At 38.6% G+C, this 18,876-nt stretch overlaps 1 protein-coding gene across 4 annotated transcripts; it reads right to left on the bottom strand.

Annotated features, from left to right (window-relative positions):
- Window positions 1–129: 129 nt before the first annotated feature.
- Window positions 130–18,366, bottom strand: TERF1 (telomeric repeat binding factor 1). 4 transcript variants are annotated; one of them, XM_042035812.1, is made up of 11 exons: window positions 18,144–18,366; window positions 16,186–16,281; window positions 13,915–14,045; window positions 12,730–12,816; window positions 10,775–10,924; window positions 8,593–8,699; window positions 7,371–7,436; window positions 7,247–7,290; window positions 6,171–6,235; window positions 1,751–1,934; window positions 130–1,165 (listed from the first exon to the last, which is right to left on the bottom strand). In XM_042035812.1, exons 1-10 carry the CDS (start codon window positions 18,346–18,348, stop codon window positions 1,776–1,778), a joined length of 1,110 nt encoding a protein of 369 aa, XP_041891746.1. In that variant the 5' UTR covers window positions 18,349–18,366; the 3' UTR covers window positions 130–1,165; window positions 1,751–1,775. The 4 variants fall into 4 exon arrangements, with proteins under 4 accessions (XP_041891746.1, XP_041891745.1, XP_041891747.1 ...); XM_042035811.1 differs by having other exon boundaries at window positions 130–1,934; XM_042035813.1 differs by lacking the exon at window positions 7,371–7,436 and having other exon boundaries at window positions 130–1,934.
- Between the last annotated feature and the right edge of the window lie 510 nt (window positions 18,367–18,876).

The raw sequence follows: 18,876 nt of genomic DNA, 5'->3' as shown, positions 1-18,876 counted from the left end.
TAGGTCTTTTGTTCCTCTCCGGTACCATCTAGACAATTTTTTGCACTGTAACTGCATGAGTATCCTTCCTCTATCCTTCCTTTCATATTCAGCCACCTTCATGAAGACATGTATCTAGTCAGCATTGTTAAGGAACTGATCTCCTCAGCACTTGATGTCACTAATACACAGTGTGACTTTCCTGGCACATGAACTTAAACAACACTTTGTGACTAAGGCCTTGGCTAAGAGTAAAAAAACTACTAGTTAAAATGCTCATCTACAATGATTAACATGGAAACCTGCAACATCTGAGCACTGGCAAGACTGCTATGCAGGTTGAGAAAATATCGTGTTAAGATATGCAGCATCTCAATGCAACATAAAGACTCCTGCTTGGTACTGTTTCTAGCACCTGCTGAAGAAACCAGTGTGTCTTGGCAAGAATGAAGAAGGTGATCTGGTTGAGGTCCTGTCCACAGTGTGTTGTGAAACAAACCTTTGAAATGTATTTTACCATTTTATCTTAATGAAAGCAGGCCTCCAAAACAGAAAGCAGAGAGATTATCTTAATACTTCCTGAACACTTCAACCTTCAAGAATATATGTTTTCTTTTGTCATGGGGAAAATTATCTTGGAGAGCTTTGTTTTATTATGACCAATTCAGACAGGTGCTTTTCCTTGTAAGGTTCTTGGAAAATAAAAACCTTAGCCAAGAAAAAAGAAAACTGAATTCAAGGGATTTCATTTTTAAAAGAATGCTGTATTATGTTAGTTCAAGTCACTAGATTCACACCAGCATGACAGTAGAAAGCATGAGTTTTCTGAGATTGTGGAAATCCCTTCCAAATGATCTGAATCCAGAGAGACAGGACAGTGCCATCATCCATCTGTTCCACTCTCCCATGAGCAAGACAGCTGCAGTGGCCAGTAGATACCTTGATAGTGACCCCAATCAAAGTGTATCTTCGCTTGCTGCCATCGCAGACAGGGACAGTGGAGAGCGCAGATGAGATGTGTCCCCATGAGCTGTGCTATCAGTGACACTGTAGGCTCATTATTGAGTCCCACTTCAGCCATGTGTTTTTGAGCTTTCCCTTTCCTGCTGGTCTGGAAGAAGTCATTTGTCACCAGGCAGGTGGCACAACATAATCAAGAATGCTAAGTGCTAATATAAGCCTGTTCCTTTCCATGTGAAAAAAAAAAAAATGCAAACAAATAAACCAGTAACTTTGTTACTTGCAAGTACAACATTATATGAATTTACACATTTTTAACAGCAGAAAAAAACCCCCAGCAAACTATCAGCTCATAAAATTAGCAGTACTAATACATACTTTTTGGTACAACATAGATGTACAAGTCTGACCAAAATTTCAAAGTGAAGCAAAACAAATTAAAATGGGTTATATGGAAGGAAGTAAAATTATGAAAAGGTCAATCTAAAAAGAGATACAGCCCTTTAAAAATACAGAACACTTGACTTTGTATTAGCCTCTATCAAGCTAATGATGTTGCCAGTCAGCTCTAATACTCCTATTTACATAAGAGACCTTTCTTAAATCACTGCAAACATTGTCCCATTTCAGAATCTAGGTAGTTTATTATTGCATGTAGCTAAAAGGCCAGACTTTACGTTTAAGTCATCATTACCAGAGCAAGTGAGGTTACATGACTGTGTTACACCTATTACTATTGTGTTTCATGTTTTAGGACAGCAACACTGCTGTCCATGCTGAGACTAAAATAAGAGATAGAGTAGGTCCTTACATAGGGAAAGGTCAAGCAGTCCAAATCAGCCTTGTCCAATCTTGCTCAATGTTCTCCACCGGTCTTTCAACATGACACTTGTTCGGTTGTTGAAGTTACCATGGGCCAAAATTTTAGCCCAGTTACCCACTCCGAACTCCCTCACTCCTGATTTCAGCTCCAAGTCTTCTTGGCAAGTCCATCGCTAGGGCAAGAACAGAGAAAGGTATTACTGTAAGAGGTAACCTTATAGTAAATATGAAAGCAAGTTTTCAAACAGTTCTCTAGTTATTACAGAGTATGATGTGAGAGGGATTTTTTTTGAGCACCATATCTTGAAATGAGAGATAAATGATAAATTTTTAACTGAATCTGTAGAGCTTTATGAGGGCTCCCAAAGGGGACCTGTGTAAATAAAGCCTTTGGTTAATTGGAATAACTGGATCAGAAGTAAAAAATGTTTATACAACATTACAAGAGCCATAAGAACTGTAAATGGCTGAATCTGAAGGCCTAAAATTTATAGGTTGGTGGAATAAAAAGAAAGGTTGGTTTCCCAGAGTATGTATAAAACCTCCTCCTAATAAGTAACAGATCACTTCCAACTACCAAATGAATAAATGGTGTTGGCTGTAAAGCAGAAGGGAACATTAGAGAATCATGTTAATGGCTCACCTTTACAACTGAAATCCTCAAAATTGTGAAGAACTGGGCAGAAAGGGAAATGCAGGTGCAAAGGAATAGCCTCAAAGCCAACTAGCAGATCTGGTAAGTGCAAGGAAGTGTGAATAACAGGGGAACAAACATCACTTAACTCTGAAAATAATGTACCCAGTGGAAATGTAAATCTTATGGCTGCTGTCTTTACACAAATGCATACCCTCCTGCTTGTGCACAAGGGAGGATGAGCAGGAATACCCAGCCAGTATGACTGTCAGTGGCACAAAAAGTCTATGTGTTAAATGCCACATCCACAGACATAGGAAGAAAAAATAAATTTATTTCTTAATGACATGGAATCCTTCTGGGATCTTTAAAAGACTCTGCTCTTGTAAACAACATCAATTCAGTCTCTGGGAATGGGCTAAGTGACAATTTTGAGTACTATTCTGCATGGTTCCACCCTTCTGTTGAATTTAAACCTTTAGAAGTAGCAGCAGCACTCAGACATGAAAGGGGGTGTCTCTGAGGGGGAAGGAGCTTGGATAACATTCAGCCTCAAAACTGTATCAGATCAAGACTGTATCCTGGCTATTCTCCAAAAAGTGCAAGCTGAGGTGTGTAAAGACCAAACATCACATCTCAAAGCTGGATTGCTTAATGCAAATATCAGGGCCTCTTCAGTAAACTCTGAACACTGACAAACCTCACTAAGTAGTGAAAAAATTACAAGTAATACTAGTTCGACTGTATTTCTGAACAGTTAGGAACCTAAAACTTCTCTAAAGTAGTCTACCCTTTATCAAAAATACTTCCTTTTTCCAATTCTTCCTGTTCCACAGATCTTTTGCAACATTAGCAGTGAATAGCTTTTTTTTTTACTATTATTAAAAGGCCAGAGATTCCATTGGAATCATGTAGTTCATCTCATTTCAGAGCATGCCAGAAAACTTTCCTAAATAAAATCTTTATTCAAGTAACACAGTTATGCTTGACCTACAGCACCAGATAATTCAAATACTTCCATCAACAGAGACAATCACAACCCTTGTTACTTGCAATGATTAACTATATTTGCTGTTAAAAGGGCTGTTTTTAGCTTGTTTTGATTCTGAATTGCTTATATTGAGCTTTTTTAAAAAATAAATTTTTTCCATTTACCATATAAATAAGGGGCCTGCTTTACAGGTAAATCAGGGACTGACTCATTTTCTTTTCACTGAGGAACTGCACAGAGCAGTAACTTGCCCCTTGCCCCACTCACTGACAAGCTCTCTGTCCCTTCTGGGACAGAATTTATGTAGAGTCCAGCTTTGCATTGTTACAGGACTGGTTGAAAGCCTGGCCATAACACAGCACTATGCTTGAGCTCACATCAGCACAGTGCCTGGTCCACAGCAGCGTGACATCTGGCCAGCTCAGAACACCAGCAGAGCAAGCTTGAGTTTGCCAGGCAGAATGTGGAGACATTCCCTCACATATCTATAGATCGTGTTATTCCTTACAGTCAGTTCTATTTTAGTAACCTGTCTTCCTTTATGCATTATGGGACTCTGCTCTAGAGTTTTCTCCTTCAGCTGTAAATATATGGGTTTTTTTTCCATACAAGTCTGACTAAATTCTTAACACCCAGATTTTCAGACACATTGTTTAATTTAAATAAATTGCCATCCAGATTTTAGACAACTCAAAGGATTTGCCATATACTTACTGTATGTAAAATTGAGTACAAACAGTTCCCTAAATTCTGTGACACTTGCATCCCCTAATTTAGGAATGAGAAAATAAAGTACGTGTCCATTCAACTGCAGATTGTTCTATGCAGCTAACTGAAAACACTGCAATGAAAGGCTGAAAATGGGCACTGAACCATTGCAGTGAAATGCCATGTACAAAACAAGAGCAAACAATGCCAACATTGAATGAGGGACTACATGGAAAAGGAAGTTCTAGAAGTCAACAGCTCTGACATTCATTGCATTCTTTCATGCATATGGACAATTTTATAACCCAGATGATTAAGCAGAGGAGCAGATTTATTGTTTAAAAGGCCAATTATCATTGCTTTCTATAAAACTTTTATGAGGTTTCAGTGGCAGGGAGTAAGGCATAAATATCACAGATGGAGCAAAGGCCTACAACTTTTTTAAGTGTTGAAAGAAACACAGTTCTGAATCTCAAGTTTCATTTAAGTTCTTTTAAAAATTTTCAATGCCACTGTCAGATGCAGTTCCCGCAATTTTAGTCTTTATATTTCAATTAAGGTTCAACTATAACAACATAATTAAGCAAACAACTTCTATTTTTTTCTAACAAGATGTGTGTGTAAGCCCTAGACCTAGACACAGTGCTTGTAGGTGACCCCATAACAGACTAGCTCAGCATAAAAATATGTGAATACAAAGCTTTCATTAGCTCTGTGTCTTTGTGGTCCAAATAGTTTAATTCTTGATGTTGAAAACAAGCTTGATGGAAGTGTTCATGCTTACCAGCAACTGGCTAACAAGGTACCTATCCAAGTACATGCTGGAATAAAGTAATTATGTCTTTGAAGGCAAAATCCAAATCCAGTAAGTGCTGCTTGTTTTTTTTTTTTTTTTTTTAAAGGGAACTGGTTGTATCTGCAAGTTTAAAGAGGTTGTCAGTGATTTAACTATTCCTGAGATTTGTGAGAAAGTGAAAAACTGTTTATAGGGGCTTGAACTTCAAGAATAAATGAGGTCTCATTAGGACCTCAACCAGTTTGAGGATAGCATGTAACTGAAGATTTAACCAGTACTTCAACTTAAAGAAATAGGAGTAAGTACAATTCTCCTCTAGAAAAAAAAACCAAAAAAAACCAAACAGAAGCAGATTTGGTCTTCCCTATTATATGGAAAATGAAATATCAAAATGAACACCAGAAAAATGAAACAGCTCACATCAAAATGGATGTACAGTGCACTTTATACTTGCACTATTATCTAAACAGAAAGACTCCACATTGGTTCCTAAGAAATATTATGAAGAGGAATCCAACAATGGCAATACATTTATTTAATGTTAATTTCTTCAGTTATCATGATAAAGTGCTGAACACTTATGAAGGAAAATTGGCTATAAATAAAAATTAGCTTGAAAGACCCCAACATCAAATCAACTTCAAATTGCATTCTATTAAGGCATACATTTCTATACTTCCCACCAATAGGGAATTCTAGCATTAGTGAACACACCAGGGTTATTTTCAAGTAATTCAATGAAGTAGGCTTACCCATGAAGAGAACACAAAAGACCATTTGAAATGTAGCATTATAAGAAGACCCTACCATTTCGTTTATAAAAACTAGAGTAGCTTCTCAAGTAAGTATGTTTTTACCGCACATAAACAAAGTATTGAATTACAAAATTGCTAAATCTTTAACCTTCTAAGCTGGAAAACAAGTAGCCTCTGATATTTGCCCAAAATTCTCACAGGCAAATGACATCCTGAATTCTTTAATCCAAACCGTGGAAAGAATTTTTTATTTCAAACTAAGCTTTGGTAACAGTGTATTTCAACAAATATAAAAGGCTTGGAAGCATTAGCATCAATACTTGAGACAGCAAAAAATATGTTTTATTTCCTGTCTTTAAAAATAAAAGGACTGTAACCATTTCAGGAACTGTAGCACTTGAGTTATCTACAGAATCTTAAATATAAGCACTAGATTTAAAAGTTAGATTAAATAAAGCTGAGAAAAAAATTCTGTGCAGTGCAGATTCATTTTACCTCAATGTAGAGGAGAGAGTAGGTACAAACCTGTCTTTTTCGGCTACAAGCCAAAGAAACTCCATTTTTTTCCACATTTTTCATGTTGTTAAGACCTAGAAGACAGTTAATATACATCCAGAACAATGAGGAGTCAACATCAAGGCAGGAGTTTTGCATTCTACCATTTACACATGACAAGAATGTACACTATTTTGAGATGCTTTGACTGACTGGGAAAATTTCAGAGTCTGTTAACATATAAATATACATTTATATATGAATACACATGAATCTTGCCATAGTTCAAGGGCTTAAAAAAATAGGCTATTCAAAAAACCCACTGTATTTTCTATACAATAGAGCTCACAGAAGAATTATATTTTAAACACTTAGGTAAAAATTGGTACATAATAAAACATTTCATTTTGGTAAAAACATTTTTACTATATGCACTGCTCTCATTTTACATAAAGAGAATGGGAAGTAACAACCAGTCAGAGCTATGATTCTTGGTACACAAATCCTTCATTTCCAAGTACGTGTATCAGGTTTTAACTGTGGAAAGCATTCAAGGCATCTTAAGAGTTTGTCCTTCCATGTACAATATGGCCACATGCAGGAACTAGATCATCTCTCTGTGGTAAGAGGGTGTTATTCATCTTAAGAGCTTACTTGTAAGTATGGTATTATCTGTCTTGTTAGGTTTTTAAGAAGTAATACTAGGAAAATGCACACACATCCTAACTTTGTGCACTTTACAATTTGTTTTTCCAATCAGCTAATTTCTTTAGTTCCTTCCCAGTCAAGTTATCTAGCACAGAATTCAGAAAGAAATTAATTTCAGTACTCCTCCGGCAGCTTTCTTTTGCACAGAATACCTGAGTCTCATAAACCAACCAAGCTAACCAGAAAATAGTGAATGATTTTGCAAAATTAATTGCTAGAGAACCTTACCCACTTCTCAGCATCCTAAATACGGCAACCACCAAACCTGCATTTGTACAGGAACCACACGCAACTTGGAGTGTTTTTATCTGCCACAACCAGTTTTGCATTAACCCAGTCACATTGGATAGCAGTCAGAAGTAAGTGTTTGACATGACTGTTTTGAAAGTAATACTCACTCTGAAGAACTCTGCTCTCTTTGGGTTTCTGTCCCAAATGTCTCCTGCAAAGAACACAGATCTGAAGTAAAAACACAAAGAACTTGATGAAAAGTCTATGACCAAGAGCAACAACATTTTTTACCTTAGTGTGGGGTTTTTTATGTCTCCGGATGACTGACTTGTGATACACTGTTCCTCTTTTATCAATCTTAAAAAAAAAAAAGACAAAAAAAAAAAAAAATCTATTTCCTAGGCAGCAACTTGCCATTTATATGATTCAACAATATTTAAATGAAAAACTTCTCTACAGAAACAGTGGCATACCATCAATAACTGCATCAATGCATTCACCTTCTTAACTTTGCCTCCTTATACCTGGAGGAGAAATACAAAACCACAGAATCTGCTGAGTTGGAAGGGATGCACAAGGATCACCGAGTTCAGCTTTTAGCCTTGCACAGGCATCCCCAGGAGTCACACCATGTGCCTGAGACCATTGTGTAAATGCTTCTTGAACTCTTGTGGTGCTACGACCACTTCCTTGGGTAGCCTGTTCCCAAGACACTACACATTTAAGATGCAAGGCATTTTGCACATCTATTTTTTCATTACAAATTATTTCCATAGGTTTTTTGAATGAGTCTTTCATCATGTCTCTCAGATGTAATTGTGTCAGGAGTTGCCCTTCTAAAAAAACAAATTAAAAAAATCTTAGGACTTGTCTTCCTCTATACTGTCTGCGTCAGCCAATTTGCTTAACTAAATGATGTCAAGTACAAAATGAAGAAATACAGACTCTATCCCAGCTAAAGACTGCAACTTATTCTCCCTGAAAAACAAGTGGTGAGAAACCTAGAATATTAGCATTTTCCAAAATAATAATGTAATTGTTCTGAACGTTTGTACTGTCAGGATCATGAAGCAACATAACTATTTCCCTTCATACTAGTATCATTAAGGGGTCAGCTGTAAGGAAAATGAAACAGACTGATTCCATTTCCTTATTCTTTTTCTTCTTGAGATGATCTGTAGCCTGAAATTAGAACTAAAAGGAGTTCAATCAAGCACTTATAAAGAGAAGTCTTTTTATGCTTTTATTATTATAGACTGACAGCTGTTTAAATTGCAAATTGTGCAACATCACAAATAATTAAACTTAATGACAAGCTATTTGATATAAATGCCAAAAGTAACAACCACAGAAGAGCACAAATTTAAAAAAAAATAGGGAATGTGCTTGTAGCTAATTTTCTATTGGACAGCAGTTTGGAATTTAACATCCTTCCTTCTACCTATTCTTTGTTCTACAAGTTTCATGTTACTATCCAAGCACATCCCTTAGCAGTATAATACTTCATACAAACCTTTGCTTTGTTTCCAAATCACTTTTGTCATTTTCATTGACTTCCAGAGGTCTGTTTTGCCATGCTGTTGCTTCCAACCCTTTAGACGCCACCTGTTTTGTGGCTTCCTGTGCGAGATGGAATTGATATCTTAAAATTAAAGCCAGACAGTACCTAGATAGGAGTTTGCACTAAGATTAATAGATATACTTTTTATTAGGACTAACAGTGCTTATTTCACAGACCTTTCAGAGGTAATAACATTAAACTAAGTAGTTTCAAAACAACTTTAGCATGTTAAGTTGAAATCCATAAAGACCTTTATCAGTTAGTAACTTGGAGAAATTTTAGTCATAGCTGCAATTGATTTTTATATGGACACAAAGAAATACAATGAATACTTGCATAATGACTGAACTTATAAATGTGTGAAGTAAACTGCAGAGCTTAACTAAGGCTACAAATACTATCAAAGTACTCCAAAGTCTGTTTTTTATAACTAAGTTAGAAACAAAAACTGACAGGTCTCAAGTTTATCTAGTTCTGTAGCCCATGGCAGGATAAAGCATACATGTAACACTTTGAAAAGCCCTGTCTAAGCAGACCTTAGGCTTGTAATATAACCTGTTTTGCATTGGCAAAAAACATTTCTAACATCCTGCTCAAACTTTTAGCCACAAACTAAGATTGTTTCTCCTCCATTGCTAAGAGAAAGAAGTAGTAATTCATTACTCTTTATGGAGTACCTAAAAAGGGCCTGCCTACTACACTGAATAAAGATGGGACAAACTTCTTAGCAAGGCCTGTAGTGGTAGGACAAGGGTTAATGCTTTTAAACTAAAAGAGGGTAGATTTGGACTAGATATAAGGAAGAATTTTGTTTTATTTATGATGAGTGCCAAAACATGGAACAGGCTGCCCAGCAAGGTGGTTGATGCCTGATCCCTGAAAACTTTCAAGGCCAGGTTGAATGAGGCTCTAAACAACCTGATCTAATTGAAGATGTCCCTGCTTATTGCAAGGGGATTGGACTAAACGATCTTTAGCTTCAATTGGAAGGAACATTTATTCTATGATCATACTTCTACATCTGGCACTAGAAGAAAGAGAAGAGAGATTAACAGTTAGAGCTAGAGTGTTCTTCTATAGAGAACGCAAGGTACACTGCTGGGAAATCACTGTGTGCTGTACAGAAGTGGAAATTCTTCACAAAGCTGTCTCCTCCATGGGCCAGAATAACTGTTCAAAGAAAGATTTGCAATGTGGGTGCAGACAGTAGGACAAATGTGCAGGAAGTGGGGGTGAGTGGGGCAGTGAGGGCCTTAGGCATGCTAGTTTGGAGTTCTGAGCCTTCTCTGACACCTCCAAGCCTCCACCTCCTCTTAGACTCAAAGAAATAGCCTTGAAAAATACACTTGAAAACTGACAGTAGAGTGAAACCATTAAAAAGTATTCATTGTATTATACTTTGAATGTATTTAATAAGTTGTCTAGTCTCTCTGGTAAGAAAATGAAAAACACAGAGGAACTTCAGGATTGTTTATTTAAAATTTGCTTCTTATTACCTTTAGACGTCTGTGCTTTTGTAATTGAATAATTCAATATTCTTTTATACGAAGTAAACATAAGAGAAATTCTTTACAATCCTCCTGAAGATGAACTGAAGAAAGAATGTTGTTCATGCCAATTTTAAATCACTTTTGAGCAAGACTGTTTGTAAGAAACATTTGTATTTACAGGAAAACCGCAATAATAGTTTTCTATCTCCTAACTCCTCTGACATTCCTAAAGCTTTCAGCAAAATTACAGGTCTTGATTTTTTTTTAGTATGAGAAGTCATGTAGGCTTAAATAAACATTAAATATAAAGCTACTTTTTAAAGGAGTCCCATATCAGAACTGCTTCTCTTAAACAGATCTTGTTTTAATTACACTATTTTCCTAACTATTTTTCTAATCAAAACAGTCATGGGAAAAACATTCAGAGAAGATATTTTAGAGGAGTCTGGTTCCTACTAACTTTCTCCAAGACATATTAATTAAAACAAAAAGGTTGAATATAAGACAATCCAAAGGAAGGTAAAGTTTCCTTTTCATCTAATACAATAACTGAATATTGCCTAAACAACTCCCTTGAAAGAATAAATCTATTTAATTGAAGCAGGTGACTTTTTTCAAAAGTTCTGAAAATACATTCAACATACCTGTATTAAGAAGTTAGTTTCATTTTCTTTCATGAAAAGTTCAATGTAAGACTTGATTTTACTTATCAAAAGACTGTAACTGAAGTTTTGGAGAAGAGGAACATATGGATCCTTGGTTTTAATTATGGTTGCCAGCTTCACCCTTAAAGGCTAAGAAAAGCACAACTTTATACAACATAAATCCTGCAGTAAACTTGTTATCTATGCTAAACAAGAAATATAGAAAGCTAAAAATGATTATATGGTTTCCTGAATATTCCTATACAACTTCATGCTGCAGTTTGAAAGGCTTCTTAAGTCAACTAGACATAACACCAGGCATTTTACCTTCTGTGCTCAGTAATGGTAAAGTGTAACTGACCAGAGATCCACATTTTCATTTCCTTTATGACTAACACTGAAAGCAGGGTTGTCAGTGGAGGAAAAACACCCATAAAAAGCCACCTGTTACTCGCTTCTCTCTTCTCATTTGCTGCCTCAAAAAGGCTGCCATTGAAAGGGGTGTACTGTGTTCAGGAAAAGGACTACTTAGTATAGCAGCATTAAGGATACATCAATACTGATAATCAGAACTTCACATTTTGTCTACCAATCACTCTGAATTTTACAGAAGCAAATATAGCCAGGAGAATTATCTTCTGTGTATAGGCTGCATTTTTATTTATTAATTTGAGTGCTATTATCTACACTTTCCAAACATCCAAATCCTCTGAATGAAAGTATATCCAAAGAGTAAGTTATACACAGGCTACTACTTACATAGAACATGTGTCCTAATATACCAATTGAAGATATAGGCAGCATTTTTAACTTCTTTTCTTTTTGCCTGCAGTCCTTCTATTGCTCTTTTCTCCCCCAGAAAATTCAGATGTGTGCACTAACTATTATATTAAAGAGATATTCACCCAAACTTGCAACTTTCTGAATGATGCAGTCAACTTCAAAGCAGGGGGTGGCCTAAGTCACGTATATTGTCTTTTCCAGGCAGAGGCGTAAGAGCTTTCAGTCTGTACTACAGAAGCTAATGAGTTTTCCTTCCCTGGGATGCTTTGGTACATAGAACACTAATTATCAGAGGTGAAAAAAAGAGCCCACTGCAATAGAACTCAGCAAACTGGCTGTTAGGAGTTATGATGTCTCTACCAGCATGTTTACACTGTCTTTGCTCTGAGAGAACAGTAGTATCAAATTCCCAGAATTTGTAGTGGCATCTCCCTTCTCATTGAAGTGGGAGAGGGGATGAAGAACAACTGCTGCTAGAAGCATTTTACTCCCACAAATCATCCTGTATTTCCATTAATCTCCTAGCCAGAAATTTCCTTTTGTATTTTAAAGTGCCCAGGTGTGTGTCCCCAGACTATCTTTCTGTTAATGGCCCATCATTGTCCTGCTGCATGACTCAGAGATAACTCCCTCCAGACTATCTTCTGTTAATGAGCCTCATCAACACTTGGCCTCATGACCATTACCCCATTACCCAGAGGGAGGAACCAAGCATCCCATCGTGGATATAATCTGAGACTCTGAACACCAGAGACAACCCTTTCCATTGCATTTCCAAAGGACAGGAGCTACACAGCCACCACTGGACTTTCTGAGGAAGAGCAGACCCTTTTTCTACAGGATCACTGCTTCAGAGGACTGCAGCCACCATTTCTACCACACTGCTACCACCACCCTGCCTAACAGGGACTCAGGTTGTACCTTGACTCTGTCAGTTTGAACCAGTGTTTTCTTTTAGGTTTTTTTCTTTTCTTTAATTTCCCCATTAAATTGTTATTCTGACTTGGTGCCTCCCACTGGTTTGTTTTCAAACTAGTACAGTGTGAAAGTGACTGCATAGACAACAATGAGATTGAAACTATGCAGGTAGGATTTGCTAGCTTTGGAAGCCCACTCCCCTCTTTCTCCTCTGAAAATCAAGAGCTTTTAATGCAAATTAAGCAAGTTACTACCTTATCTGATTCAGAGTCTGTAAACAGCCTTTCAAGAACTTCAGCAGCTTCCTTGAAATATCTGTTTTCCATATAGACTGCTACAATCTACAAAAAAATATAATTACAAAATATGGTGAAATACTTTCCACCTGAAAAAACAGGAGAAGTACAATTCTACAGTTTTCTAAGGCTCTCAAAATTCTGATGATTATATATTTAAGGGTTACCAACACTTACCTACTTCTAACAGTTGGTTCTGAAATTAGTTCTGAAATTTATTTCAATTGGTATCTTTTTTTCAGATTGGCAGCTTCTGAAACAATTGTACAAACAGGAACCACATGAGATAGAAAAAGGTCCCCTGCACAGATCTATTTGATCTGTACTAAAACTGAAAATTCAGTTCAATCTGCTCATAGCCCAAGCTTTTTGTAGAAGGGGCTCTGTTTTAGCAGGATAGAATCATAGAATGTTTAAGGTTGGAAAAGACCTTTAAAGGTGATTAAGTTCAACCATCAACTTAGCACCCACCACCATTAAACCATGTCCTCAAGTGCCATATCCACATGTTTTTTTAAACACTTCCAGGGATAGCATCTCCACCACTTCCCTGGGCAGTCTGTTCCAATGTCGTGCAACCCTTTGTGTGAAAAAAACATTTTCTAATACCAATCTAAACCTCCCCAGCACAACTTGAGGCCATTTCCTCTTGTCCTGTCACTAGTCATCTGGGAGAACAGACCAACCCCCACCTGGCTACAACCTCCTTTCAGGCAGTTGTAGAATGTGATAAGGCTCCCCCTGAGCTTCCCTTTCTCCAGACTAAACACTCCCAGGTTCCTCAGGTGCTCCTTGTAAGGCTTGTGCTCCAGACCCTTCAACAGCTCCATTGCCCTTCTCTGGACTTGTGCCAGCACCTCAAAGTCTTTCTTGTCCTGAGGGGACAGAACTGGACACAGGATTTGAGGTGGGGCCTCACCAGTGCTGAGTACAGAGGACAGTCACTGCCCTGGCCCTGCTGGCCACACTATTGCTGACACAGTCCAGGTGCCATTGGCCTTCTTGGCCACCTGGGCACAGCTGGCTCATGTTCAGCTGCTGTTGACCACCACCCCCAGGTCCTTTCCTGCCAGGCAGCTTTCCATCTACTCACTCCCAATGAGTAGGTAGCATCCTGAAGGATTATGAGTAAGTCACACAGACCTGAATTTGAATCAAGCGACGAATATCTTCATGAAGCTTTTCCAGTTTAATTTCTTCCTTTTCAAGTAAAGTCCAGAAAGACAGAGCAGATTCCAAAGGTGAGAATCTTTGATCATTTTCAAAATGTAATCCTTAGAGGGGGAAAAAACCAAAGTACTTATAAAAATTAAAGGATAAATTTAAATAGATTACATTATTTATATGTAATAAAGTAATATATATTATACAATTTCAAATCCTTTTTCCTCAATTTTTAGGTGCTTTAAGAAACCTGAAGCAACTGTCTTCTTTTCAGAGAGACTGGTTCTTTCTACCCTTGCTAATAATGACATTACTGTTGCATTTTTCAGGGGATATTATATGTCAGCAATTATTGTTTGCTCAAAATGCCACTTGCAATAGCACTAAGTTCAGCATTAGGTATTTGGGCTGGCATTAATAATACATTAAACTTAGCATCAGATATCACAACATTTGATATTGATGCTATTAATCTTGTAATATAATCACCATGCTAAGTAGTTTTTTTTTTCCTGAGTCTATCACTATTTCCATGTCTTAAATTTTTGTTGTATTTGAAGTGCTTAAAGCGAGAGGGAAACTCAAACAGGTCTACACAGGAGTGTCACTGAAAAAGCAGAAGCAACCTTCCATGCCAGAGTACTGCTGTGCCAACACCAAGGTTTGTGCAAACTCCTAGCAAAGGATCAGTGATAGGCTCTGGCAGAAATCTAGCCCAGCCAAATAATCATCCCCTCAACACTCTCAAGCAGTTTCCCAGCCTGGTCATTGCACACCTGCACAAGTGAGTGTGCCAATCTAACAGATGCAGGAGGAGCTGGCAGGTGCGCAAGTGCTTTTTTCTCATAGCACTGCCAGCTTAGTTCAAGATGTTCGCTGAACTACAGCCTCACTTGTGCCTTCATTTTATGGTATCAGCAGAATGTCACTCAATAACTTATTCCTTTCACTAAGTATTTTTCATACAGAAGGTAAACAATTTATACAATACTGAAAAGAGAGAAAATATTTTATACCCACTACAATACATCAAACAGTGAAATTTCAAACAATATTATGTGCATATATACATATAACTAAAAAAACCCCACGTGTTTCTGTAATTATTGGCTCAATCAAGTAACCTGACACTTCATATTCTTAATTTTAATAGTGTAAAACCAAAGTATTTAGCTCTTAGATAGCTGACATCTGAAACAACCTCCTTTGTGTGACCAGCACAGATCAAATATTTTAATAACTAGAAAAAATAGGAGAGCTGCTATATATATATATTAGCTTTCCATGTACATTGTGCAGCTACACCTGACGTAATACCTACTACACGCATGCAACCTTCCTCACCACACAGGTCATTCTCTACACTGATAAGATAAAAATACACAATGAAGTCATATTCTCGAGTGTTATATACAATAATATAATTTAGAGCATTATCACAAAAATTTCATAATTTGCGTATGTTGAACTATTTTAAATATTAGAATTTGATTCTCCAGCTAAACTAAATCAAGGTGACATAGGAAATTTAATTTTATAAAACAAGACTTTGTGGCATTGCTAGGCTAGAATACACTTTCTTCTTTCATGCTTATGCTTTCAAGACTGCTTCTGAAGTCTTTAAATTCCAATTAGTTTTATCAAACAGTGAAAAAAAAAAAAAGTTAAAGTCTTCCAGAAACTCAAACAAAATCATCTTGGCTAAATCAACAAATTGCAAATGCAGCCAAACAGAAGATATGGTAGTGAATAAGAGCCCCAAGGACTTGCTGCCAGCTGAAAGCCGTAGTCTTCTGTAGAAAACATGGGCAGTCATCCTTTTCATCAATAATCTTGCTGAGATACTTTAATCTCTAGAGTTAAATGTGCAGAAAGGAATACATATCCTGAGCTTTACACTTGCAAGTATTGCTCACTAAGAGTGAGACAGTCCTTTCCAGTATATTTCTTTTGTTGATACTACCCTGACAAAAAAAGACTGCTAATTTAAGAAGTATATGGTCATTCAAACCCCATGCAGCTAAATCAGCACAGAATAACACCAGTCCTGCAGACAGCTCAGTCACATATGGAATAAAGAGTGTCCAAAAGGTGGAATTTATTCAATTTACTTATATACAGTTATATCTCTATATAAAAAGATATATAGATATGCACAGTAAAGGCTATGTGAAAGCATATCTAATACACCTCTGTAAAAGTTCATGCAAATATTTTTAAGCAAGTGAAAAAAAGAATCTTAGTATTTACCAAGCCTTTTTCCTTGTGCAGTTCTTATCAAAAGCTGACAGAGATATACTGTTTTTTTCTGATGTGGAGGTATTTGGGAGAGGCCATTAATAAGAGCTGGAAAAGAAGAGAAAAGTTAAATCAGACTTGCTCCAGCACTGCCACAGTGTGGCTAGACATATACTAGACACCGTGTTATCAGATTTCACTAAATTTCTAATTCCTTAAGAAACCAATGAAGCACACTTAACTAGTATTCTTCCATGCTAAAACAACTTAACATTTAAGAAAGAAAATATTTAAGAAGAAAATATCCTTTTCTGAAGAAGCAGAAGAATTAATCACAGGCTTATATTAATCCAATTCAAAGACCACAGTATCAAATTTAGGTTTTGTTTTGGTAAATAGGTTACTACAAAAGACAGCTGTCTGCTCCAAAGAACACTTCCATGGAATGGCCACAAACCATGAGCCACAGGCAGACTGGTAACACATGTTGCTAGAGCAACTTACAGAACTAAAGGAGTAAAAGCTACATGGAAAGCTTACTCAGAAATGTAAATTTACAAGGGAAATCCTCCTTGCAAGGTTGGAAGGTCACAAGGATTATTACATATTTTAACATGGGAGCTATCATGAGTTTATTCCCATGATGTGGGTTACTGTGAATTTCTTATGCTAATGTGCTGGACATAGTAATTCATCTTCACAGCATAATACAGAAACATTCAAAATGAAAAGTGAATCACAGAATAGTTGGGGTTCAAAGGAGCCTCTGGATATCATCTGGAACCACTGCATTCCTAGCTTTCCGCACTTGCTTCAGTTTGAATTGACCTTCTTGTTGACAGCCAATCATTATTTCTGTAGGGTCTTTGACACATGCAAGAATAATAGTTCTGTGCTTCTATGAAAAAAACACACCCACTTTTCTAATGCAATCTTATGACTGTGCTTTGCTTTTCCCAAAGACTTTTTCAATACTGACTTTATAATCTTAGCGTGCCAAACTCTTTCCTCTGTTGCTGAACAGAGTAGGAACAAGTTCAGAATTTACTATTACTTCTTATTTCCATATGACCTTGCACTCTGTACAATTTAATTAATTGTTTCTACTAGTCCAGGCCTCAGTCTTCCCAGTTCTTCTCAGAAGATAACTCCAATCTGTTTCTGCATTGGCAGTATCTCTGCTTCCCACCTTCACAAAACTTCAGTACAATTCTCCTGCTGAGTTGGCAGTCACAAGGCCAAACATAAATATCAAGAAGCAACATATATAATTCAATCTACCAGACCCCCATTCAAACTACTTTATGAAGTTATCTTTAGATTTCTTACCTCTTACCATATCCCATATCAATTTACATAGTAATCATTCTGCATGCCATTGCATTCCATTCGTTGCAGAAATTTAAACGACTCCTACTACTACATTCGAGTCAAGAATATGCACACAGACACAAAACATCGCCCAACGCTCTAACCTGGTATGCTCAGGAAAACTGCTTCTTACAGAAGAAAGCATCGTAAGTTTATCAAATTTATCTGAGACTTAGATATTTACTTCTAGTTGCCAACTACTGTCACTCTAAAGTTTCTTTCTCATTTTAAATATTTTGTTTTTCCATTCAAAATTCAGTCACCAGACTTAATTTCACCTCATCTCTGTCTGCCAGATTATAGTTCCGTGAAATATTTCTAGCACTACTGTACTGCCCCCGTGTGCGAGTGCTGCCGATACCATTCAAGCCTTCAACAGGCTCCCTGATAGCCCGGGGGTCTCCGGAACCCCCGAACGAGCTGAGCATCCTCCCAAGACTGCTGACCACGGTGGTCGGCGGGCTACGAGTGCTTTAGCACTCCCACCCTTCGGCGTGCTGGAGGCTGCTGCCGCTCAGGCCCCGCCGGACCCGCTGCCCCGGGAGCGGCTGTGCGAGAGCCCCGAGCGTCGCGGAACGCCCCGAACCGCCGCCCCTCACCCTGCGCAACGTCCCTCCATCGCCAGAACTCCGCCCCGCTCTGCTCCGCGAAGTGCCGGCACAGGCAGGAGCAGGCGAACTCCAGCATCCACTCCGCAGCCACGGCCTCCACCGCCGCCGGCGGGGCCGAACTGACGGAGCTGCCGCCGCGGCCGCCGCCGCTGGTGCCCACCGCTCCCGGCGCGACCCCGGCCGCTGCCGCCATCTTCAAACCGCGCGCCAACGGCTGTCAGACCCGACCTGCCCCGCGCTCGCAGCGCCGCAGCCAATCAGCGCAGTCTCCCCGCCGAGCTCCGCCTCGCAGCCAATCAGCGCAGTCTCCCCGCCGAGCTCCGCCTCGCAGCCAATCAGCGCAGTCTCCCCGCCGAGCTCCGCCCCGCAGCCAATCAGCGCAGTCGTCCCGCCCGACCCCGCCCTGCTCGCCGAGCCGCAACCAATCAGCGCGGACGGCGCGCCCGGGCCGGGCCGTGTCGCGGCGCGCTTGTGTCGGTCTGTAACTGGGCTTTGGGGCCCGCGGGCGGCAGTTGAGGGAGTGAGTGTTCCGGGAGGGGCGGTGGCTCTGAGAGCCGCCGTGTCCCACGCTTCCCGGGAGGGTCAAAGGCGAAACGGGCGTGTTTTCTTGCATGTGTGATAGGAAGGGCTTCTCTAAGCGCATCTTCATGTGGGTTCTGGAGAGAGGAGGCTGCTGAAGGAAGGGAGGAGGGGAGGGAGGGAGGACGTAGCAGTGTTTCAG

Source organism: Corvus kubaryi, unplaced genomic scaffold (assembly GCF_017639235.1).
Source record: "Corvus kubaryi isolate FWS band 111438036 unplaced genomic scaffold, C.kubaryi_AGA036_p1.0 37385, whole genome shotgun sequence".
Taxonomy (NCBI): domain Eukaryota; kingdom Metazoa; phylum Chordata; class Aves; order Passeriformes; family Corvidae; genus Corvus; species Corvus kubaryi.
This window is presented reverse-complemented; position numbering and strand designations above follow the sequence as displayed.